The sequence below is a fragment of the Corapipo altera genome, unplaced genomic scaffold, assembly GCF_003945725.1.
Source record: "Corapipo altera isolate COAL_440 unplaced genomic scaffold, ASM394572v1 22b, whole genome shotgun sequence".
In the NCBI taxonomy this organism is placed as follows: domain Eukaryota; kingdom Metazoa; phylum Chordata; class Aves; order Passeriformes; family Pipridae; genus Corapipo; species Corapipo altera.
Genome location: NW_020884876.1, coordinates 2,173,252 through 2,199,099, shown reverse-complemented (window position 1 = coordinate 2,199,099; position 25,848 = coordinate 2,173,252). Strand labels below are relative to the sequence as shown.

Genomic DNA, 25,848 nt, shown 5'->3' with positions numbered 1-25,848 from the left:
GTGCTGTATTTGTGCATGACTTTGTCAAACAAATCCAGTGGGTTTTTTTTAAACAGTAGTGGACTACTAAAGGAAAAATCATTTAATCCTATAAAAGAAACTTGTCTACTGGAGTTAAAATGAACAGCAATGCTCAGTTTGTTTTAGATTACTGGCCTTCCATGAATTTTCTGTCCAATTTGCCCAGAAAAAAAGGTTTTTCAGAAAATAAGCATTTCTATATAAAACTTTCTACTCCAATTAAATTCAGGATCATCTGCTCATTGTCTTCTGTATTCATGGAAAGAGCACCAGCAAATCCACAAAGAATACGAATCTAATTTTGCTTTAGTGTCATAAAATTTGAAGTCACTGCCATCATCAAAAGAATACTGCAAGTTATTGAGAGAGGAAAATAAAGAACTGAAAGAATTTCTATTTTTTTAAATATTACATTGATTTGCACAATAATTTAGGATATGAAATACTGAAAGTTCAAAAATATCGTTTCAAATGGGAGTAAATCACCTTCATTCCAAAGTTAAGAACATAATGATATACATGAGTCAGACCTACCTGCAGACCTGTCATATTTCTATTAAGAAACAGCACCCTAGTAACTCTGGTTATAAGCATAAAAATAAGCATAAAAATATTAGGATTGCCAAGAAAAACAAGCAAACTTTTCTCAGAAAGTTTCCATGCAATGAAAAATACTATTTTATAATTTTGGGTAAAAGTAACACTGTTGAAAAGCATTCAGAGAAAACAAGCTCTTTCTCAAAAGCAGAAGTAGTATGGGGCAATAAAAGCAGCAAGAAAATTCTCATATGGTACAAATCCCTAAACCATGATCTTGAGAAATAATCTCCAGGGACTGGCAGTTCCATCCTGAACGACATTAAAATATTATTTGAGAACATCAATAGGAATTGAAACTACAGAGGTCTAATTAGAACTATATCCACCATAAACAGGATGACAGACAAATAACTCATGTCCTTGCCACCCTACCCTTTGCAACCAAAATGTCACTATCACAGTAAGAACCCCAACATTGCTATATAACATAGCCATTCCAAAAAAAAAACACAACTCTCCTCTTTACAAACTTAATACAAAATCTGAAAACATAACTCATACAACAGCTCTTCCTTGTACTTCACTGATTTCATTTCACTTTGTTATCAAGTCACTCTATCATTAAAAACATTGCTGAAAAAACTCCTAATTGCCACTTATTGCACGTACAATTTGACATTGACAAGTATTAAAGAGACTAAGTTAAAAATTAAATACAATCTTAAAAGTGTTTGCAAATAACTTACCTAAACTGTGGAGCTCCTGTTTTAATATCTCCTATGGTGACTTGAACATCATCTTCATCATCATCACTGTCACTATCACTATCATCCTCAGCCTCTGCTGCTTTCTACGAAAGAAAAAGTCATTCCTTAGACAAAAGGCAGTCACCTACCTTTAAAGCAGAAAAATAATCCAGACAAAATTATTTGCTCTAGAAATCTTTGAAAGAAGAAAATTCTCCTCTTCCTAGTCCTTAGAAATGAGTAGCATTAAAAGTAAATTTAGGAGGTTACAAGTATCTGAAACATGACATTTCCTAAATAAGCATAAAATGGTTTCCACTATCTAATATCCTTCTTCCCTCTATCTAGCTCATACACACTGGTTCTACTCTTACCTTGTCATTCAGGAAAGAACTTAGAGATAAGCAAGACTAGCTTCTTGCCATCATCAATTATATATCCAGAGTAACTCAAATACATGTTTTTCCAGTTGATTACGAACACTGCACTTCAGAGAAATCTATTCATTCCTAACATCAGTAAACTACATAAAATACTTCAGATACAAGAGCACACTTTATGTGTTCTGTCCCACAGCATTCAAGCTTGCTGGTAAACAAAACAGACATGCCAGTTCACACCAAGAGTTCACCTACTCCACTATTTTGGGTTTGTTAGGTGTTTTGGTTTGGTTTCCCCTTATAGAGACCACAGAGGAGAGAAAAAAATCCATATGATGTTCCTCCCTAACTCGTTCAGCTGCTGATTATTATAAGCTCGGGGCACCTCCTAAGCCAGTTATGGTTTGGTTTTTTCAGTCACCCCCAATGGATCTTTCTCCCAAGTACTCATCCAGACTTTCTGCAGACTCATAAAAGCTCCCAGCAGTGACACTCTTTGGCAAGGAGTTCCATAGCACCGTCTACTGCATAAAGATCCAACATGTTTTGTTTTCATCCTGACTCCTATGACCTTTATTTAGCAGTCACAGTCCTCATATAGAAGAAACTGTGAGGAGTCAATCCTTATTTATAGTCTCCATATGTAATTTTGTCAGACTCCATCATATCCTATGTATGTCTTTCTTCCCAGGTGAGAAGTCCTTGGCTACTCATCCATTCCTGGTATGAAAACTACCTCAATTACTCTTGCTGCTCTTCTTCTCTCAACTTTTCCAGTTGTAGTAGCCTTTATGACAGGAGGGGAAAGAACAGCAGTCAGAATTCAGGGTGCAACTGAACCATGAATTTATAGTATAATGATATCTTCCATTTTGTTCTATATTCACTTTCTGCTGTATCACATGGTTTAAGTGCTTTTTAGACTCCAGACTAGCACTTAACCATCAACTTTGTGGGTCTTTCTACATATCTTATTGCGTCCCTCCTAAGTGGTAATGATCAACTCAGAGACCATCATTTTATTTGTAAACCTGTTTTTTCACCAATGAACATCACTCTTCCTATACAGAATTCAATAGATGTGTATTATCCAGTCAGTCTTTGCTCTTACTGTCTTGATTAACTTTGTAACATCAGAAAACTTGTGATTTCACAACTTCGCCCTTTTCCAAGTAAACACATTAAACAGCACAGGTTACGCACAACATTCCAGAGAATTCCCACTGGAGGTGACCTTCCTTCACTATGAAAACTGAACCTTGACTTCTACCCCGTGTTTTCTATCTTTTACACATTAATTATCCATCTGGGACTCATTCTATAACTGCATAGTTTTCTTAAAATCCTTTGGTGAGTAACTTCTTCAGAAACATCATGGAATCCAAGTGAACTTTATCAACCAAATCACCCTTATTCATGTACTGGAATCCTTCAGCAAGAGGCTGAACACGCCAAAGCCAAGCTGATTCTGCTCAGGCAGTCTGCAGTTATCCATGCACAGCTGAGCTCTAGCCCTTATCTATTATACTGTTAACTTGCTTGGTACATAAATTAGACAAAAATAAGCAGCTGCTTAGAAGATAAGATGTTGCAGTTCATCCTTGCTACACAACATTAACATAATTTACATAACAATGAAGAGTCTAGTCATGGGGCAAGGGCAACCCTTCTCAACCAAACCCCATTTCTCTTATAATGAATGATTTCTTAGCTTCCTCTTCACAGAAATATTCCCTTTTTCTTATTCAACCAACTTGAACAATGCCCATTTTTCTAAGTTCCTGCTGAACCTTCATGCATACCATTTACCATGAAGTTCTCAATTTTAGGGAGATATGCTAATGATATCCTAACAATGCTAGGCTTTATATAGGTGAAAAATACAAAGGTATGCAAGTACAAGGAAACTGCACCTATAAGGATTTCCAGAAATACTTTAAAATCAGCAAGTCCAAAAAAGTGTAATATTGTTGCCTTGTATCTAACAGACTAAATTTACCACCCACTTACAACAAAACACCTTTGATGTACTTTAAATATCTTTTCATTTTAAACAACCGAAGTAAGTTTTTAAATTTTTATAACTTTTTTCCCCCAACTCTAAATTTATAAAGCTTTACTATCTTTCAGAAGAAGTTATTGAAAAAAAATACTTTTGAGAAGCCAGCCCTTAAAACTTACACAAATATCATGATCGTGGTTTCTGCATCATTCAAAAAAAATTCTTGCAAGACACAAGCTAAAAATTCCCAGTGAAGTAAAACTACAGTTTTGTCATAGAACATATTTAAATTGTTCCAATCACAGTAAACTGAGTCCTTTTATCAACACTGCAACTGTAAATTTAATTTCCTGGTCCTTTCCTTCATCACACTAACACTGAAATTGTAAGACATACTAAACAGTGAAGACTACTACCAAACAAGTCTGTTATGTTGCCCCTGAAATGCACACGTAATTCATCTCTTGATCCATATTTACACATAGTTCTGCAAATACTGATTGTTTATCCCATTCAAAAAAGAAAAACGATCAGAGGATTTTATTTTTCTATCCCTGAGAAAAAAACGGAGCATCATTTTGAAAAGGACAGCTTGGATAAAAGACAGCTCTCTTCAAGCATCTTCTTTCCTCTCCCCCTCAAAAAATATAAGTACTATTAATTTATTGTCTCTAAACTAGATTTAAAAAGTGGAGCACACCTGAAAATTTGATTTCCTAACTTAGTAATTTCTACAGTTTCTGCAGTCTGCAAACACCTTCTAGAAAAAATAAAATCAAAGGTGTACACTTAATCATTAATTCATTTAATTACAGGTCCTAGTCAAATCATGAATTCCCGATAAATCATAGAATCAAAATATATTAAAGCAGTATTTCAAAAACACATTTAAAACTACCGTTTTCACAACGCCATTTTCTGCAGCTTCCTCTTCACTTCCAGGTGGGGGTGGAGCACTTAAATAAAAACAAACAGGAAAAGATGAAACTAGGTATTTATCCATGTATTATTTCACATGTGTCAGCTGATGACGAAAAAAGCTTTGCTAGATCATTCCAGATGAAAAGCCAAAGCTCCAGTTGTCTTCTGCACTAATTAAAAAAATCAATTTATTAAAAAAGAAAAATCTATATTATTTAGCTATTGTACTAGCTGGATGTTTGCAGAATAGTTGGAAGTAATGAGGCATTACACCCGGATCCTCTTTTGAAATCAAAGTGAAATATTTCATAATATATGAAGGGAGAATAACAGAGGGGGTTTTTTTCCCCTGCAGATTGACACTTTTCAAAGACATAATGGAAAAACATTTAAATACCCACAGGTAATGTTGCACTGAAACAGAATTCCCATACCTGCACTGTGAAATTTTCTTCTACCATACGGAATAGCTACAATTCAATTATTAATTCAATTATATTTTAACTGTAGAGTGAAAACTGTAAAAATTTTAAAACTACCACTCCACCAAAAATGACCAGACCAGTTCTATCAAACCCATGCAAATAAGCTCACTGAGCCTACCTACTGCTGTTTCTTACACAGCAATTATTTTAACTTCCATAGTTCCATTAGCTATTAAGAGCTGCACCACAACAGCAGAGTAAGCAGGTAGCCATTTAGAAACAACATTCTTTCACTGAAAAGGTATTTCTGAAATCAGTAAGCAACTGCCAATTTTTATGGAATTGAATTATTCTAATCCCATATTCTGTTGGCAAAATACCCACTCGCAAGTTTTGCACCAAAACTCAACACAGCCCTGGTGTTCCCTCAGCATTCAAGCTTTGAGTTCATCACCTGGTAAAATGACAAGACTAGCTACAGAATCTGAATAACACCTCACAATTTTTATAGATATGAAGAATACCAAAACTGAGAGGCCAGAGACCAAAACTTTTAAGAGGTAAACTGTCCCTACACTTCCAGAGTTCCAAACACAACTTGTAGGATGTGTAAGTTAATATTTGTTATGGTTTTTTGTCCAAAACTATGTAATGAGGCAGCCAAAAGTCAAGCTAGACACTATTGACCAGAAAATGGAATAAACTGTTTCTAAAGATCATTCTGGTTGCCACGCAAGTAATTTTCTTAAATAACAGTAATACTGACAAAGATGCCAGGTCAAGAACATAAGGAATCAACTGATAAGGAATAGCTTCTAAATAAAGAGGAAATAAATAACTAGAATTCTTTGTCTTGGAAAAGAGATGGATTCAAGACAAATGCAACAGAGGTCTAAAAACTTGTTAAGTGGCAGAAAAGAACTCTGCTTCTTATATTACAGAACCAATGGGAATCAAATAATTACATCTAGTAGTTGCTTCACAATGATATCATATATAGTCATGTGGTGGAGGTCATTACTGCTTTATCATTCTGTGCCTGTCAAAAGTTAACATGAGTTCAGAAAAGCAACTGAGCAAGCCTAGGAACAAGCAGTTCACCAAGGGTAACTAAATGCAAAAGTTTGCACTGAAAAATGGAAGCATCTGTAGAAAATAACAATGAATGCTTTCATGCATTTTATTTGTTTAATATATCTTGACAATCAAAAATTTCCATATTTTACCAGTTGTGGGACTTCGTTCATTCAGCATGAGCAATTGATTCCCATTTCCAGTCAGTCCTTGCTACTGATCTTCATTAATTTCACTAGAAGTTAATGAAGCATCTTTGTACTCTGCTACAGCTCCTTATAACTCAAGCAGGCTCCCCCCACATAATTCCAAAGCATTTTCAAATTTTTTTCAAATACTGTCTTACTTGGGAAAAAAAACAACCCCAAAAGCCTAAGCAGATGTGATGTGTAGATCCACCTATCCGGTAACCTTCCACTGCTTCCTTGTATTCCTCTTTTTGCAACCACACGGCAAACTCTTTGGGAGACAGGCTGTCTTTTAGTTTCTAAATCATGTTGAACAAATGAAGTCCTGATCCATCACTAAGACCACAAAGAACAATTACAGAAATAAGAGACCTGTTGACATTTTATGAGGGGTTACTGCCATCCATACAGTTAAAACTTAAAATAACTTTCATAGTCTAGTGACCTAATTTCACAGAAAAGCCAAGTCCAACACACTATCTTAAGGACATTTTCAAAGACATCAGAGAATGGTCAGGTGCCACCAACTTTCAAGCAGCTGGGAAGATGAACGTAAAGAATACAATTTTTGCGCAGCCATGCTACAGGGCTTCCAGTTGCCAAGATACTCACCTAGATTTTTCTTCCTCTGCTTTCTCTGCTTCATTTTCATCTACCGTAAGAGAAAAGAAACACACTATTTAAGAATAAAATCGCCTGAATATCAACCATGACAGATATCTTGCTATGCAGACTGGGCAACTCTACAGATTACTACTCAGACACGTTCTTAACGTTTCAGTTGTGAAATTAGTCGAGCAGATCCCCGAGCCCTTAGAGTGCTCTACACTGACAGGTCCACCACAGAGGCAAGGCTTAGTTTACAGGTTTCATCACCATTTGAACGTACAGAAAGTCCCTAAAGTTGTAAAAAAAGTTTATGTATAAAAGGCTAAGGCTGTTTCAGTACCGCAACGCCGGGACCCCGGCCAGGGGCCAGCGAGGGGAGCGTGGGAGGCGCGGACGCCACGCGGGGCCCCCGCGCCCAGGCCCAGCGCGCCTCGGCCTGCGCGGCCCGGCCGGAGCGGTCGCGGCACTGGCAGCGCCCCGGACACCGGGCAGGGCAGGAGGCCGGGAGCCACGGCCGCTGGGGGGCTGGCCGGGAGGAGAGAGGGGACTGAGCAGCCACGGGGGCGGCGGGACGGGGGGACACTGCTCAGCGGCCCGGCGAGGCGGCGCACGCCGCGGCCTGCGCACCCCCCGCACGGCCCCCCCCCGCCGCGGCCGCGCCGGGACGGCCCGCAGGGGAGGCGGGCTGGGCACGGGGGTCGGGGAAGGTCCGTACCGCCATAGAGCCACTCCTCCTCCTCGTCCCCCGCGGCCCCGTCGGCGTCCGCCGACAGCCGCTCCGCCTCGCCGGTAGACATGGCCGCCTCCCGCGGGACGCGGGGGCCGGCCTGGGCAGCGCCCGCCGCCGCCGGGCGGCCCCGCCGCGCCGCCCCGGGACTCTCTGGTCGGCTCGGGCCGCGGGAGGGCGGCGCTCGGACGGGCGGCTGCGAATGCCCAACGCCGCCGCTCGCGGAGGAACCGCCGCCGCCGCCTGGCGCTTCCCCTCCCCCGCCGCGTGAGTGACACGCACAGGAAGCGGGCCCGGCCCGGCCCCGCGGCGCCCCGGGCACGGGCTGCGGGGGGAGGCCCGGCCGGCCCGGCCCCGGCACTGCCCGCCCCGCAGAGCCGGCCCGGCCCGCTCTGTCTGCTGCCGGACTCACCTCAGCTGCGCCTTCGCCACCGTCCTGAGGCGTGGTGTGCCTGCGAGAGCCGCCTTCCCTGCCTTTCGCTGCCCTGTGCTCTCCTGCATCCCTGAACGCCCTTCCGTGCCCTCACCAGGGATCACGGGCAGCGTGGCGACCTCCTCCTCGAGAGCATCCTTGCCTATCTCCAGAAGCAGGACTGGGCTGAACACACGTGCCGTGCTTCTACTGGCGGCTGATGGCAGCTGCTGGGGGAGCGTAACCACGGGGTAAACACGCTCCTGCTTCTACTAGTGCTGTCCTAGCTCTCAGCTTTTCAAGGGGCTCTCCCAGCTGGACGTAGTACTTTAGCTTTAACAACTCTTTGGAGATTTTTTTTTTTTCTCTACAAATTTCTTGATTTTATTTTTAGCTCCAGTAAGAGTTTAGCATTCGTAGTGTGCTTTGAGGGTTCTAGAGTGTTTCTGTGCATTTCATGAAGAAATTGCTCAGGTTTAAAAGCAATTGAAGTAGCAAGCCATTTTTCCTGATGATTTTCTCACTTTACATCTGTGAATGCTAAACAACAACTGCACGATTCATTAGAAAATGTAAGTACCAACAACTGTCAAAAGAAGTTTTGACCAGTTGTGTGTACAAATGGAGCTTGTGGCATTTTAGGATACTTGTGAAAACTCAAACAGGGAGCCCGTTTTTCACAGCAGGTCAGCTTGTGAGAAGTCAGACTAGAGGGTTTGACTGTAATATAAACACATCACAACTCTCAGTGGGGGAAGCTTATTCAAATTGCCTGCATAGAAAAGCTTGTTTGAAAGTTTCGTGACATTTCACTGGAGTTCAGATGAACAACCAACCACCTCAAAAATTTTTTCATATAAAATTAAATGTTTGGGTATCATGTACAGGTACAGATTATGTAGTGTAATTGGGTATGTTTTCGTCATGCAATCTCATTTTTTATACATACAGTAGTGCAAAGGCATTTTTCACCCAAAACATTTCTAGACAGTTGTTTCTCTTAAGATAAATCTGTATTATGGTACTTGCCATTAGACATCAGTGTTTCAATTTTCATTCCTGTTTTGTTTACTTGGTCATTTAATACACTTCTGGCTGACATTAAATGACACGGAAGAACTCGAATAGTTTCTTTTGATTGCAGACACAAGGAAAAAGAAAGAAAATCACATTTGTGAAAAATAACATAGATAGAAACCAGGAGTATGTGTAGAATGTAAAATCTCTTAAAATACATTGGTGGAGATCCTCAAAGCAGTTTTCCTCGCAGAAACCTTCAAATAGAAATCACACTGAGCTAGTAGTGATGTAAAAATCCGCCTTGAACAGCTTGAGCAGCTTCAATATTGAAATCTGACCCAAGCAGTCTAAATCTCAAAAGCAGTTGCCACTGCTACTGCTCCCAGAGGAAGATCTTTACTCACCTCTGGCTCTGGTTGGAGAGAGGGTGCTCAGAATCTGTTTCCTGCTTTGTTTCAAAGGACAGAGGGCTGTTGGCCTATGTGGCTTTTTAACTTCTGCCCTCAAAAGTAACAACTCTCACCAGTCCCAGCCTGTGGAAGGGACCATGTTGTTTCTCCTTGCTGCTTCACAGAGGGAGAGCAGCAGTTGTGGCCTGTAGAAACTGCTACTCCTAGGGCCCTGAGTAGCTGAGAGGCTGAAGATAAAAGAATACATCTTTGCAAGCTGCATAAACATATTAACTCACAGGTTACACTCCAGAAACCCACAAAAAGACATGAAGTTTAATGGAAACCTTTAATACAGTTCTTTTTCTAACACAATAGTTGTAAATTTGCCCGTGGAATAAAATAAGCTGTAACAAATACTAAACATAATAAATGTAATAAAATAAGCATAGATAATTTATTTCATAATTTTCAAAATTTCATAATTACTAGATAATTTTATTTTGTAATTTAACCACTGTGCTTTAAACTGATTAACCTCATTTTGTCTTCTGGATAGTAAGCCTTTTTTTCAACATTGGCATACGCAAAACTAGATGCAATCAATATTGTATTTATAAAGTAAAAAGCTATTTGCTTTCTTAAAAAAGTATCTGATGTTTTGACAATATGTCTCAAAAAAACCCGTCAACCTTTAAGAAGAGATTAAAACCAACTTTTTAAACATTATAAAGCTAAAAAACCCTTTTAAAGTAGTAGGGCAGGCCATAATATATATAGATTTGGTCTATGGCACTCAAACATACAGCAAAAACTCAGAGATACATAATCTCTGAAGTAATTCAATATGAGAGGAGGATAATTCTACTTGTGTATAAGCTTAGGGGCCCAGTGGTTAACCATCCCTTCTTGGCATTCATTTTTCAAATCAAAATAGTCAAGAAGGCTATTAACTTACATATTTTTCTGGCATCATGAAGTTATATGCCCTAAAGTTAAAATAACAGATTGGGATTAGAACAGCACAGAGAGAGAAGAGGGAAGAATGCATCTGTGTAGGAATGTGCATGGAGCACAGTGGAAGGAAAGGATGTGATTTAATTACTGGAAATCTGGTGGTTCTGCATTACTTGTGTTTTTCAGTGTTCTGAAAACAGCTGAACCTGTGAGAGACCTAAGAAGACCAGTTAAGATGGGAAGGATGAACTAATTAAGTATTTTATCTCTTTGTTAATGCTGATAATCCTACTATGTCAGAGTTATCTTCCTCACTCTGTACTAAGGAGGTTGCCCAAGTGAAAGACCGTGTAGAACACAAGTTTGGAACCGAGCTTTCAATTCTCTGGGGAGAAGAAACTGTGGGTCCTTGTTATGCCGTTTTTGATAGTTAGCTTTGAAACTGCTTTTGCGATAAAGGGCTTTTAAAAGGAGAAAACGAATTAAACTAGCTTGTCACGTCTCCAACTGTATATCATAAAAGTTGCACTTCTTGAAAGAGAACACTCCTCGTCAGTACCTCAACCAGCGCATTTGTTAACACCAGCAAGAAATACGGAATCCTGTGACAGCGAACGGCGATGAAAGTTTCACCCTTCCAGCGCTGTAAATGCCAGCAAGGCCGTTGTTCTCGCGGCGTAGCACAGACCAGACACCCAAGACCTCCGGCCTTGCCCACAGACCCCGCACGACCCGGCCGTGGGCGGGGCCGGCCCCGCCCTCAGCCAACCCGCGCTCGCTCCGTCATCGCGCGGCGCCCGCGGCGCGCCGGGCACGTGGGGCGTGTTGTGCTGTCACGGCCATGGCGGGGTCGGAGCTGCTGCGGCGCCTGAGCCGCCGGGCCTGGGAGCCCGCGCTGGCCCGGGCGCACCGCGCCGCCGTCCTGCTGGACGCGCCGGCCGCCGAGGCGCTTCACTGGGGCGGCGGGGCAGGCGAGCTACTGGCGGCCGGGGCACTGGCTGTCGGGGCGCTGTCCGCCGAGGCGGCGGTGGCGGCTGGCGCGGCCCGCGTCGTGTTCGTGCTGAGCGGGGCGCTGCGGGGCGGCGCTGCGGCCGCGGTGCGCGCCGTACTGGGGCAGGGCGCCGTACGGCACTGCGTGCTGGTGTGCGGCGGCGAGGCGGAGGGCGACGGGCCGGCCGAGCTGGAGGACACCTTGCGGCGCTGGATGGGCGAGGGCGGCCACGCTGAGGTCGTGCTGCGGGGCCCGCCGCTCCTGGCACCCGTCTCGGCGGAACTTTGCCTACTGCCCGCCCTGGCGGCGCTCCTCCCGCCGCTGCCCGGCCCTGGTGGCCCTGGCCCCTCGGAGGTCGGGCTGGGTGCGCTGCCCGCCGAGTTGCGGGCGGCCGTGCGGGCCCTGGTGGGCGACCTGGACGCTCTGTTCTCCGCCCTGGGCCTGCGAGAGGAGAGCTTCGCCGTGGGGGCCCTCAGCAGGATCGTTGCCGCTGAGCTGGCAGGCTACGCCCCAGCCAGGAACAGGAGGAGGACAGCCACCAACAAGGCCTCTGTCGTCTTCGTGGACAGGACGTTGGACCTTGCTGGTAAGACATCCACTGCTGGGTTGGTATCTGTCATCCCTGCAGGCCCACACGCACCCCCCAGGAGAGTGTCAGATTGTTTTGGTGTCCTGGGAACATGTTTGACACCATGGCCACGGTGGTTGCTTGCACATCCTTGCACCCCAGTGGGTCATGAAAACCAAGAGTGAAGCAGAAGGCTCTGCTGGAAACCTGTTTGTTTCTGGCACTTCCACTTTGCTGCAAACTAGAGACCTTAACCGTGCCTTTGTGTCACCCCAAGGAGTGAAGGAAATGGTCTGCATGTTTCAGATTCAGCCTTATGGATTGCTGTGAAGCATTTCCTAGTGTATCTGCATGTCACTCTTAGCATTATACCTGTCCAAGCAGATATACATCTCTGTATACCTGTAGCTGTATCTGTTTGCCTGGATGTGTCCCTGTCTGTGTGTGTATTGGTACAGGAGTGACTACATTCGCTATTGCATCATACCTAACTCCTGCTGACACACGCAGTGTGTGGGCCTGGTTCTCTTTGTTATCTGTAGTCAGTAATTCAGGTCACAGTTTTTTGCCACCACATGTCCCATAGCAAATGCTCGGTACAATGTTGAACCTGCAGCTCATCTCTTTCTGAATTTTCTTCTGTCTTTTTTTTCTCCCATAATTCTACCTGTGTGTCTCCTTGCAGTGCTGTGGGGTTCATAGCTGTCAACAATGTGCTGAAGAGCAGCTATGGATCTGGGCAGTTAGTGCTGTGCTGAGGTTTAGAAGATTGCTTTGAAGGCTGCAGGAGAGTGCACTTGAATGAGGAACCTTGAAAGGAAACTGAGAAGAGTGCCTGTTTGGGGTGGGAACTAGGCAAGGATTTATGCACTCGAGTTGTGAGAAGAATTAAAAGCAAGAAGAAGAACCAGATGTGGGATGACAGGGAGCTGCATAACAAGGAGGCATGAAGAGAGATAATTGGTACCAGCTTAAACCTGGGAAAGGAGGTGTGGAATATAGTACTTCAGTAGGAGAAGGCTTTTGGGCGATAACAGCGGGGCTGTGGTGGTGCAGCTTTGAAGGGGGAACAGCAAAGCTCTTGGAGTAAGGATGAGAAATTACAGGATTTGGCTTTTTAGGATTCTGTTCTTCTCAGTACCTGTAACTGAAATTGAGATCCCTTCATGCAACCATTCTTTTGTTACCAACAAATGTTTCCAGAATTCACTGGCAGTTTCACTGAAATATCCCTATGTTTTGGACGTGATACTCTTACCATCAAGTACAATGCAAACGGAAAGAAGAAAAATTTAGTGCGTTTCAGATGTAAAGCACCATATGGACCTGAATTTAGTGCCACACAATGAGATTTGTTTCATGGTTTGCTAAAAACTGTAGAGTAAAAAATATACAACCCCCCCAGCATTTAAACTGTGAAATCAGTTTTAAAGAAGTGGGAAATGGCAGAATTAAGTTGTACCTGACACCCTATTTTTCTTAGGCATATTCAGCTTTTTATATACTGACTTTCCTGGCCCCCTACCTCTGATTCCACTTCTTGGCCTTCAGGTGGATGAGTCTGTTGAGTTTCAGCCTTACACTTTGTAAAGGCAGAAGCTTCCTATCTGCAAGTTTACGGCTTGGTATTGGCAGCTGGGCCACTGGATCTTTTTTTCAAGCAATGATATGTATTTGCAGTCAACAGTATAAAAATAAGTAATTTTGCTTTTCAAATAACAGCTTGGTGTAGATGGAAGCCTTTGAGGTAGACTTTCTCATTTGGAGCTCATTTCAAACAACTTTTTAAATCTTCCCTCTATAAAGATGCAAGACTTTGGATTTGATTTGTGAGTGTCTTATTTATATCTGAATCTTTTCCGACATGTGGGCTGCAGAAATGAGCAATGGTTATGTATCCATGAATTATGAGAATGCTTTTCATATTCCAAGAACTTCCACGGAAACTTGGAAGTTCATTAGGAGTAGATGCTGGACTACTTTCTGATTAAGTAGTACTTTTCTGATTAAGGCTACTGCTTCGAAGAAGGTGACTTTGAATCACTATCAGAAGTCTATTCAGTCTATCAGTATTTTCTGACTCAAAGGCCTGGATAGAATACAGCTTTAAATATCTCTAGATGATGTGTAATACCAATAGATTTCTAATAGCACAAATCAAAATATCTCAAAAATTCTTTTTCTGGTGCTGCAATTGCAAAACTACTGAACTAAGGGAAAACACTGTTACTTAAATATTAATAACTTTCTGTTTTAAAGAACATACTAAAAAGTGTTAAGCACATTTTGGTAAAGAACCTCTGGTGCCAGTGTCAAGAAACTGTTATTGTGACAATTATTAAAAAAAATATAGTCACATATAACATGGCACATTTTTCTATCAAAAAAATGAGAAGGCATCTGACTGACTAGGTTAGCTTTCTAGGTTCCATGAAGCAAAGAATCTCTTCTGAGTGATTACTCTAAAATTTGGATTGAGCTCTCTTGAATACTTTTTATAATACATTTTTTTATGTTCAGCATTGCTTATGTATGCTGTACTTACTGAGTAGAGAGGAAAATACGGAATTAAGATAATTAATTCTCATTTTTGTCATGTGTGGTATAGCATTCAGCTGAGCTCTAACAGGGAATATATTTTTATGACCTTTGCTGCCCTCACTGAAAGAGCATGGCTTCAACTGGGGATGGCAGGAATACTTCCCACCCCTGCAGTGTAGAATCTTCTAGGTGAAGACTCTGTCCCCCAGAAGGTGGGACATGTGTTTTTATGCCCTGGGGAGATTGCACGTTTGGTACTTTGTGCTCACTTCTTGTATTCTGATTGTATAAAACTTTGTTATTGGTGTCCCTGATCCGTATGCATGTGTAGTGCTGCTTTTGTTTGCCTACTTATTATTTTAAGGTCCACTACTTTTGCTTTAAAAAGCAGAATAAATCCTTCCAGCTAGAAGGGCACCGTGATAAGTGACACTCATTAAAGTCAGAGCTAACTTTGGCACTTTAATTCCTGGTTTTTTTATCTCCTTAATATTTGCACCCCTAAAGATTTGCATTGTGGTACCGTATTGTAGCTCCACGCTCGTTCCACGTGTTTCTTAGTTACCACCTTGCCAGCATTCACACCTCTTATGAAGTAGTTTTTGCCACATTCCAGGTTTCTGTTTTCATTTGTTAAGCTCATTGGTATCTTTCAGATATTGGTGTTCAGAACAGCTTGACACATTTCTCTTTCCAGTCTTTTTGAGGTTTGCAGCATTTGGAATGTGGCCTGTTGTAAGCACAGGGTCTCACCCACTGGTGTGTGCAGGTGATCCTGAAATCCAAGACAGTGAGCAAAAGACAGAGAATAATGAATTGCAGGGGGTGCCTGTGCAGTTATTGTATAGTTTTGAATAATGACTTTTGTATAGGTATTCTTGAAGTTGGATGTTTCGGTGCTGTCACCAGCAGCACTTTTATCTTTAGCACTTTTGCATGTGTCTGTCAAAATCACAGGAATGTTTCTCCACAGCCAACTTGTGTTTAACTTTCTGTATCATCTCCCTCACTGTCAGCCAGGCATCGTCTTCGTGTCACTCCCCTGCGCTGGTTGTAACATTGTCAGTGTTTTAACAGATAGAAAAAGCACAATTCAGGCTCATGAATGAAGTGCAGGTACCATTTCCTTTCAGTTCCTGGGAGCAACCACAGTGACAAGAAGGTGCTTTAATCATTCTACTGCGTAATCCCATTCATAGTGGAGGATGACAGTGAAGCCTAATGTGCTTTTCTGGTAAAGTCTGGTTCTGACTAATCTCTCTCTTTGATTATTTTTGTTCTAAATTGTTTTTAATTGTTTATTTCTTTCATTATATTTTTCATATTCTTAATGTGGAGTGCTTTATTCATGCTCTTTTTGTTTGCAACATCTTCCAGGTTGATGCACTGGTGGATTGACACTGAAGTCTTTCTAGAGAAAACAAACTCATGTTTTTTTTCTTCTTTACCATCCAAGCGAAGGCTTTGGAAACATAAATACTGAGACCTGTGGAGTACAGTAGTCCCCTTTTTTTAAACCAGGCTGGGGCTTTGACACAGAAGGCAACTGATGCTTAAATTATTACGGTTACTTGAGGTTGAGACTACAGGTATGAAGAGTGAAAGCATTGGGTCAGTGTGCAGTGTTGAAACATCATGAAAACTGGGATGGGTTGGTCCGTGTATCTTTCCATAGTTTCCCATCCTGAACTAGTCTGTAAAGCAGGTAAAACAGCAGATGTTAAAAAGATTGATAGTAGGCCAAGATATGCCTTGCATACTGTTACAGTGCACACTGAATTGAAACTTTCTTTGAGGGAAAAGCCCCCAGTAGAAATTAACTGCGTTAGTTGTTGGCTAATGAGCAACGCCTTTGTAGCAGAACTGCTTTCTAAATCAGACTCCTCATGTTTAGCAACTGACTTTAGAGTCTCCCATTGCCCGAGCTCTCATGTTGCTTATGTGGTATGCAATTGTTCCTTAAATTTGTGCTATTTTTTTGGTTTGGTTTGGTTTTGAACCAGTCAGTAGAGCTAGTATGAGAACATAAGAATTGGAGCACAAGTGGTATGACATGGGGCTTATAATGAGCTTAGGAAAATATTTTCTAGTATTCCTGTCAGTGATGCCTTTCTGAAGGAAGCAGTGAGTGCAGTTAATGAGTTCCTGGCTGCTGTTATAGAATTGGTTGGTCGACTTTGCCAATTGTGCCAGCTACAACTTATCTGAAATGTCACATATTTCAGTTTGTAACTCTTAATGAGAAGAAAAAGTGAAATTAGAACAGCATGATACGTAAGATTTCCTGTATCCTGAAGGCTGATGTTGCCTGGCATGAAGAATCCTATTTTGCTGTGGTCATATAACTTCTCCATGTCACTTTAATGCCTGATTTGTTTGCACGTTGTCAGCATTAAGAACCATCGCTTGCCTTGAGTGCTGGTGGTCATGAGAAGCTGCTGAGTGGCTGTCCTCTGAAGTGATGAGCAGAGAGGATAGAAACCAGTCCCATGCACCCTGCTGAAGTCACAGTGCCATTGGAAAGTGACTCTCTGTGACTTTCTGTCCTGATCTTTTGAGATTTGACTGTCTTTTCAGTCTTGATTAATTTGTGTATTTGGTCGGAGTGACAGCGATTTTTAAAACCTCCAGGAGATGTTTTATGATTTATTTGATGATTAAAAATTTATTTTACTACCGAGGAGTATTGGTTGTGGGAAAGAGACTGAATCAACTTGAGTACGCTGAGAATTCCCTATATGCCAGGAAGAAAGGAGGAATGTTAATAATTAATGTGGTTTCATTTGCATTCAAGGTGTTTCTGGTTTATCCAAATGCCTTATGTAGCTAAATGTTGCTTGCATGCAGCATATATGGAGAGACAGACATTGCTTCCAGCATGTGGGCTTAGAGGTTCAGATGGTTACTGTTTGTTTTCCCTGTGTAACTTGGTGATTGTTGCAGTGTGGCGTACAAGTGACTGACCTGGTAAGAGGAATGTAGGGATTTTAGAGAGCAAGATGGCTTAGGAAGTCACAAAGACAACACAGCTCATTTCATCTGTACTTCAGTGATCTAAATCTGGCTGGGGATGGTAGAGAAGAAAGTTGTCATTCTGTGACTGTTCACTGAGTCTTTGGTGACATAAATAGTAAATCAGCTGAGCGGTCAGGTGCCCACACTGTGGTACCACCATATGCTGAAGACGTGTGCCTTTCTTACCTTCTGTGGATAAAGGCATTGCCAGCACAGAGTTTGACTTTATTTTTCTCCTCCTTTTTCATCCTTGCTTCTGTTTTCAACTTCTTCTACAATTCATAATAGTGGATAAACCATGGAAAACCACATTTTACAGCATGGATACCTGGTTGCTGTAGAATCACTGGAGACGGTCTTCTGCTTATTCAAGAGCCGTTAATAATCTGACGTTATAAATGTTTTTGATGTAAGGGCCTTGTTTGAATTTATGGAGCATGCGAAGCTACTTCAGCTGTTGAAACAGACCTCCTCTGCCTTTGGAAACTATGAAAAGATAAGAGCAGATAGGGTGCCATGCAGATGGACTTCGATGGAGTGGGACCTAGCCTGAAAGATCTTTCTCCTGCTGCTCAGTGGTGCTTCAGAAGTTCCTGTTTTTCTTTTTAAAGCCAGAACAATACTAAGCTCAGCACTGCTGTCCAGCCCTGTGTTGATGGCTGAACTGTAAGTTAAGTGGCAGAATACAAAGACCTTCAACTTGTCTCTGACCTAAAGGCAATAAGGTTTCTGGTCCCCCTCTCTTGACTTTTTTATTTGTTGTGTGTCATGTTTTTCTGCTTTAACTTGGCTCACAGTCATCCTAATATTTTATAAGTTGGTTGTAGCACCTGTGTTGAGACTTCATGAACGGAAAAAAAAGCATGTGTGTTTGAAATCAAGAAAATTGGAGAAAACATGCCAACTGGAATTCAGAGTTTCTCTTGGAACACAGCCAGATTGACAATGTATACTCAGTAACTTGGGTTGGTTTAGCTATTTCATGTTTGTTTCACCTGAGCTGCCCTCAGTCCATATAGAAGTGATGATCTTGATGGTGATATGCCATTGGTAATTCTTTATTTTAATATCAGGCTAGCCTGTCTGGGTAGCTATTTATGCAACTTGCAAACGTTTCATCTAAGCACAGTACTATTAGTTTAGGTAGAAAAGTATAGCATGCATATAGTGTATATATAAATGTTTGACTGCTTGTTTTAGTAACTATTGCAAATATTATCTAACAACTCCTTAGGCAAAGAAAAATGTTTTTCATGTCTAAGTGCAAAATCAGTGAATATCTAACAGCTGTAAAACTAAGTCTAGTTTGTGCTTTTTAAATTAATTATTCTGAAATGTTATAAGTGCTTTTAACTTCACACATTCCAGAAATGAATTTTACTTTTGTAGCAAAATATCTTTGAAAAGGTAAACGTGGTTCTTGATGTTATGAATACCAGCATTGTTCTCCCCAAAACGTGGTTATTATTTTGTTTTCAATTCCTTGTATTTGATTGGGATTTATTTCCTATTTATACACCTAGGTTTTTTTTTTGTGTGGTTTTTTTTTTTCTTTTTCCCCAGGAGCAGTTGGTCATCATGGTGACAATCTTGCAGAGAAGATACTTTCTGTGCTTCCCAAGCTTCCTGGCCACAAGACTGATGTGATGGTTAACATGGTGGAACTTACAGCACTGCAGACTACAGATGAAACTTACAGTATTATAGCACCTGGCTGCTTAGCACAACCAAAGTAAACATTCTTTTCTTATTTCTTTTTTTAAAATGCCAAATGTGTTTCTTATCTGTCTTTGAAAAAATGAACAAGAGAACAAGTCTTAAAAAAAACAACCTACCAAAATAAACAAACAAAAAAAAACAAACCAAAAAAAACCAGTCAGGCTTACAGCAAAACACCATCTGGTCGTAATTCTGCTGGAATGTAGTCATCTATATGTGTGCATTAGGTGACCAGGCCAGATAAGACTTCCAAAAGTGGGAGAATCTCAAGACCTTTTAGATTTTGGTTGTTTAAATTTCTGTAGATTACTGTAGTAGAAATCAGTACAGAATAAACAGCAAGAATTTCCTTTGTGACATTTCTTTTTCTGCCTAAGTAACAGGTTATGCAAGCAAGTAGGTCTTAATTGTGACTTCCTTTTCCCATAAGCCTGTTTATGATTATAGTGTGAGCTGCATGCTAAATTTTTGTTAGACTACCAGCTAATTTAAGGTTTTATTCCCGTTTTCAAGCACAGTACCTGTGGAGAAGGATAATAAGGCACAAATTTAGGTATACAGACAACTTCATAAGGGCCTGATTTTTGCTTAAACGAGAACAATCCCAAACCAGTAAACTCGAACAATTGTATTTAGCTATATATAATCTGTAGCTAAGACTTTACTAGCAAAGTGCATTAGATTTTCTGTTTCACTTTCCAAATTTAGTTGTCCAATCCGAAACTTTCCTACATCTTCTGTTATTATGCATAAACAGGAAAATACACCTGATTTTGGTTTCACTCCACAAAAAAAAAATTTACTCAGTAGTGCTCTAGAAATTAATGAAGTGCAAAGGAGATTAAAAGTTCTTTCTCTTTTGCTATAATGTTCTCCTCATATGTTAGAAAATGGTTTTTCAAGATGGGCTATCTAATATAGTTTCTGTTCTTCAGATTTGACTTCTTTTGGTGTTTCACACCTGCACTCTACTCCTCTCCCCTCTCTCCTTCTCCCTGCCCCCCACTCTGCAAAGATTTCAGATTTCCAGTGTTTCAACATTACACACATTATTTTCTGAGAGCCTCCAGATCCTTTGTCACCTTCCATCTCCCACACATGCTGTAACTGGGTCCAGTTTGTAGGTTTCATATTGTGTAACTCACTTCTTCTGCAGGAGTTGGAGAGGAAACATTTCCTCATAGAGGTGGACTCAGTGGTAAGTTGCTACTGGGGTCACTAAATTAAATAAAATTTATTCTGGTTTTCTTCTCACTCTCTGCTTTTCAGCCGATCCCTGAAGTGGAAGTGAGATGTCCTTAAGATTTGTCTGTGCAGCAAAATGAAGAGGTCATTGTCCATGGTAGAACACTGTGGTAGCTGTTTGTGCTAACTTTGAGTAGCTACCAGAAATAAAGAAAATTTTAACAGCATGAGCTAGGGAAAAAAATAGATATTTATTGCTCTGAGATTGTTGACCTGTGCTATCACTCCATTGTTTTTTAACATTGACGAGACTAAAAGTAGTACTGGTGTGCCTTCCCATGGTGAAATTATGACTTCAGTCATATATTCATGTTTTCAGGAATAACCAACAGAGTTTTATTGTGTTCTAAGATGGTTAATATTATATATATGTATATATATATATACACACAAAGGTTTGTTTGTATATTTACTGGCTCATGGGAAGGTGCCCTGTGTTAACAGTACATTTAGACTTCATATATTTTGCAAAGTCTTCTATGGACACAACTGCTTAAAGAACAACAGGATTTGGCTACAAGATGCAAGTGTGGCAAATTTGGATGACAGCAGCTGATACCTGGTAGCAAAGCAGTGGTGCCATTACCATACCAGTCTATAACAGCTTCCCCAAAATACTCTCCATTTGCAAAGTCACATTACAGAATCTCTTGCACTGGAAATTTTTAAGAACAGATGAGGCGAATACTGGTTTAAATGGGCTTAATCTTGCCTTGGAGCAGAGCAAAAGGGGCTAGATGGCCTTTAAAAATCTCTCTTGTGATAATTGTTCACAACTGAAGAAGAGTAGAAGGCCTTAAAATAGTCTCCAGATTCCAAAGAGGATGGCTCTGTGATGTTCAACCTGTGTTTTACTTTTTCTCCAACTATATAATTACCAGGAACAGTTTATAGTTTAAAATAGGCATTTCCAAACCAGCTTAAGATTGTTGATGATGAGTACTAGAAACTGTAACGGTGGCTGAAGACGTTGCTGAAGGTGGGTAGTTGTCATTCTGTTCAACAAATCTGTATTCTCAGTGTTGGCTTATAAACGCCAACATTAATTGTCTTTGCTAGTGTAAAATGATTGTTCTTCTGAAGCACTGAAAGGGATTAAAAATTCCCACCAGTAAGTTTCTGTGTCAATTCTGTAAGAAATTCCATAGGATACTCTCAATTCCTCATCAACATGGTTGTTGCCATTGGTAGCTGGCTCAGAAGTGTTACTTGTAATTGAAAACTTAACTCTTGGTTTATATTTGTAAATGATGCATGGCAAGTAGTCTTCCTCTGCTTGTAAATTTTCTGTTTACTCTGATTAGTGAACGTGCCGGAACCTTTCCCAGGAACAGGAGCAGTGTCTTCAGTTACACCCAAGTGGAATGTGTGGGGCTCTTCTACGTGAAATTTTGCGATCAGACTGTGGCATTTCAGACTCACATATTCAGAATATTTTTATAATGTTTTCATTGTTTTCTCTCAAGTAGTATTTGAGTATGCTTTGGTGAGGATGGGGGGGGGAGAGAGAGAGAGAGAGAGTCTGGTCCTTCCACACAGCTTACTATATTTAACTTTTCTTGTGGAATGCCACTCCAGCAGAAACATCTGGGCTGAGTTACAGAGTTAGCAAACAGAATTAATGAATAATTTATGATTGGTGTAGTGAAATAAAGCAGGGTTCTTTTCTAAAATCTAAGGAAATAATGGGCTTTTTTAAAGATTTAGATGAAAATATAAACACCATATGCTGCTTGAGTTACTGTACTTTGAAGGTGTTCTCTTTGTGAGGAAGGGAGTTTCTTAAAAGAAAAAACATTCTAGAGTTCTTTGTTTTATTAGTCTTATTAGCCTCAAAAGTCTCAGAGTAATTGTCTGTCCTGCTGTAGTCACTGAGATGTTGCTGTTCCAGTGTGAATGTCAGTAGAGTTATGCTCTTTGAGAATTGTGTCAACATATTTTATTCATTTTTATATACAGATGGATGTATGTAACAAAAGAAACAGGTCACAGACATTAATCTGAAGACATCCACTCCTAATCAGAACTGTTGATTTCTGATTTAGAAAAGCAGTAGCCATCCTGTCCTTTCAAACAAATGACACATAATAGAAGTGAAATCTTAATGGTAGAGGTGATTTGAAAAAATTAATTACAGTTCTCTTGCTGGTCCCACACAGAATTTTTGGGGAAATTCTTCCAAGTTTCAGCTTCTGATTTTAAGCCTACGTGTAGTGGCTTTTGGGAGTTGTCTACTTGGATGAGCATCAAGCTCTGTGTATTTGTGAGCAATCCATCCTGTACATTTGATAACAGTTTGGTCACGTTTGTTTGTCAAAGCACGTATCTTGTGTTTTTCAGACTTTTTTTTAGCATGTGGAAACATCCTGCTGTCAGTAATGAGTTTATCTTGATGGAAGTTTATAATTTTCATCTCTTACAAGGTGGGAACTGAGGTGCATGGAGGCCCCATGGCTCCCTAAAGCCCCAAATTAAGGCTCCCTAAAGCCCCAAATTAAGGTTCAGATGCTTGAATCCTGGCCACAGGTCTGTGGTGTATGGGAACAAGAAGTAAAGGGTTAAATGACACCGTGGGCTACTGAATATCTATGCTTTCTCTTTTTTTAATCTGCTCTTCTATTACCCAGGAACACTTTTGATGTGCTCTGCTATTTTGCTGAATAAACCGAATATTTAATTCCCTTATGCACATTTCAAGAACTTGCTGAATAGAGATTTCTCGCCTGTTTTTCCACTCTTGCAGAAAGGATTGATATGCAGGCCAAGAGTTTGAGACACAGCACCCCCAAAATATTTCCTTATGTCTTTGTGTGAGGGGCGGAAAAGTAGATGTTCTGGGGGCAGTTGATTCATTCCTGAAGATGAAATGGTAAAATTTCAGTGTCTGATGTTAATGGCAGTTGCAAATACATGCTTCTCCCAGTCCTCCTTAGTTCTGAGGTTGTTATTCATGTTTTAGACCAATTAGTACTTTTAACAAATGCTACAGTCTGGATGGAGAAGAAAGCCCTATTCAGCTGCACCTCTGCGTTTGGGCAGTGTAATGATGCAGTGCACTTCTGGTGCAGGTGGGACTTGGACAATCCTGAGAGTAAAGGAAGACCATGAGGTGAGGGGACTTGTATTCCAGTCCTGGTTCTGCTGTCAGCTTGCAGTCTGATCTTGGACAGGTCACTTAATTTCTTTCTGTGTCTGATTCCTCTTGTAGTCCTTTTCTGAGGAACTTGTTTTTTAAACCAGTAAAACAGTGAGTTGCTCAGGAAGTTTGAAGACTGCGAGGCAGAAAACTCCTAGGGATTCTGATCTTTGAAAGGTTACAAGTAACAATGCAAAGGAACACAAGGAAAATTAGGGTGTCAGAACAATCAAAGGCAGGATCTCCATTTGTCCTTTCTTTGGTACCATGTCCCTCCCACTCCTATGAGGAGTGCTTTGTTGCACTGGGAAAGGGAGACAGTTTTGAGTTGTACCGCCCTGGCGTCCTTTCCTGTGAAATGATGGAACAGCAGTTCCAGTGCTCTCTGTTACACACACTGCTGTATTCTTTGAACAATCAAATGTGTGATGTGAATTTCAAATGAAAGATTTTTTTTGTGCTTGTATGGTAAAGAAAAGAGCAACAAGAATTATAACTGAAGAGGACATTAAAGTCTCCCTTAAAGCTGGGACATAGACTTTTTTTGAATGATTGATTCTATTCTCTTGGAGTTTTTTTATTTAGTTGTTTTTTTTTAACCAGGCAACAAGCATTTGAAGGATATCAGTGATATTTTTTTTTTTTAACAGTGAATTAATTACAAGCTAAGCTTTGTGAGGATGGTTCCTGGATCTCTTTCATATTTTCAATTCTTTTAAAGTATTTCCTTTATGTCGGCTGTAGATATTAATTAGAAAAAAACCCACAACTTTTTTTTGCATGCATGAGTTTATAAAAGCTTGTTATAAGAAGGTAATTTGAGACAGTGTTATTCTTGAACGAGCTGAAAATTTATGGCAGAAATTAGAGTAATTTTTCTTTCTGGAATGTTAATATTAAAGAGGAAACATTAATACCGCAGTAAGAAAATCCAGATGTCAGGACTATATTCCTTCATATCCATTTTGAGTCTTGCAGAGGAGGAAGGATAACCTAAAACAGTGGATGGCAAGGCTCTTTCAGACGGGTAGAGCAATGGCTGTGTGCTCAAAACCTCTTTTGGATGTGTCCCGGTGCGTTGGCAGTGGTTCAGCAGGCAGCAGGATGCTGCCTGCACGGGGCTCCCTGCCTGTCGCTGCATCTGGGGTGCTCCTCGATCTTTTCCGCTGCTGGACACTTCCCCCTGCTGGGAGCTGCGCGCTCCTGCTCTCCCAGGACCCGACCTCCTGCCTCTTCTGCTGTCCTGTGCTGAACTCGGCTTTAAACCTAAACTCAACCCCCCCAAGACAAAAAAATGCCCAACCAACCAAAAAAGTCACTAGCCATGCAGCTTTTTCCTATCTACCTTTCTGTACAAGGTGAACAGCACTTTTGTGGAGAAAAGGAGATCTTAACTGCAGAATTTATGAAAAGCAGAAATCGCATTGCATTAAATAAAACTCTGAAACTTACTTTCACCAGTGACAGGTGAAATTGCAGCCCAGCTCTGTGCTTGTAGGACTCCCGTTGTGCTAATAAGGTCCATTTACAGGGAGGTGAATTGCGCTTTAGAGGGTTTTTATGTTGGTAACTTTTGCCTTTTCAGCAATCCAGCCAGGAGATGTTTCACTAAGTGGTGAATGCCCCAAGTAGGTATGCCCTAAACACAGTATTCCCCACTGCCATCATGCTCCTAGACTGGCAGCCTTCTTGCTCACCACTTTTATTTTAGTCATAGGGGCTTAGAGTGCAGTCCTGAATCGAGGGCCATTCAGTTTCCTCATTGTTTGAAATTTCTCAAGGCATCTTCTTGTCGGGAATAACAACCCTGGCTGCATCAGCTTCTGGGGTTTGTCAGTCAAGACAAGCTTTCCAGGAGACACTTTCTGCTCAGTTTCAAACCAGCCTGAATCAAGTGAACATAATTGACTGTTACCACAGGACGAGATGAACAAGCTGATAAGATTTATTATATCTTACAATAAATGTGTGTATTTGCTCAGATCTTTTCAACATGGGACCTCCTTGAAATGGAAAAAAAAGAAGGGGTGAGAGGGGTGTGCTAAGAGTGGAAAATTCTGGAAAGAGGTCAAGACCTCCAGCTTGCCTGTCCTGTGTAACATACAACATTGCTAGAAGACCTTGCTGCTGCTCTGCAAAACCCCAGTTTGTTGCAGTAGTAGGTTTGCTGAAGTAACTGACAGAGGAATCTCATGAGGGTTTTTCATCTGACCATTCTCCTG

The 25,848-nt window shown here is 41.1% G+C and overlaps 2 protein-coding genes across 5 annotated transcripts in view; one reads left to right on the top strand and one right to left on the bottom strand.

The window, feature by feature from the left end:
• The window catches only part of FIP1L1 (factor interacting with PAPOLA and CPSF1), a 40,814-nt gene extending 33,064 nt beyond the window's left edge, over positions 1-7,750 (bottom strand). For 2 of the 4 annotated variants that reach the window (XM_027635829.1, XM_027635828.1), the window contains exons 1-4: positions 7,622-7,748; positions 6,910-6,949; positions 4,588-4,645; positions 1,308-1,411 (exon numbers count right to left, since the gene is read on the bottom strand). In XM_027635829.1, coding sequence (XP_027491630.1) covers positions 1,308-1,411; positions 4,588-4,645; positions 6,910-6,949; positions 7,622-7,703 — 284 coding nt within the window. In that variant the 5' untranslated portion in view covers positions 7,704-7,748. Of the gene's footprint in view, positions 1-1,307; positions 1,412-4,587; positions 4,646-6,909; positions 6,950-7,621 lie in introns of all 4 variants that reach the window. The other 2 variants (XM_027635827.1, XM_027635830.1) reach the window with 2 other exon arrangements.
• Positions 7,751-11,252: 3,502 nt separating this feature from the next.
• Positions 11,253-25,848, top strand: part of SCFD2 (sec1 family domain containing 2) — a 188,614-nt gene continuing 174,018 nt past the window's right edge. The window contains exons 1-2 of the mRNA XM_027635848.1: positions 11,253-11,988; positions 19,090-19,258. Of these exons, the coding sequence (XP_027491649.1) occupies positions 11,253-11,988; positions 19,090-19,258 (905 nt within the window). The remainder of the gene's footprint in view (positions 11,989-19,089; positions 19,259-25,848) is intronic.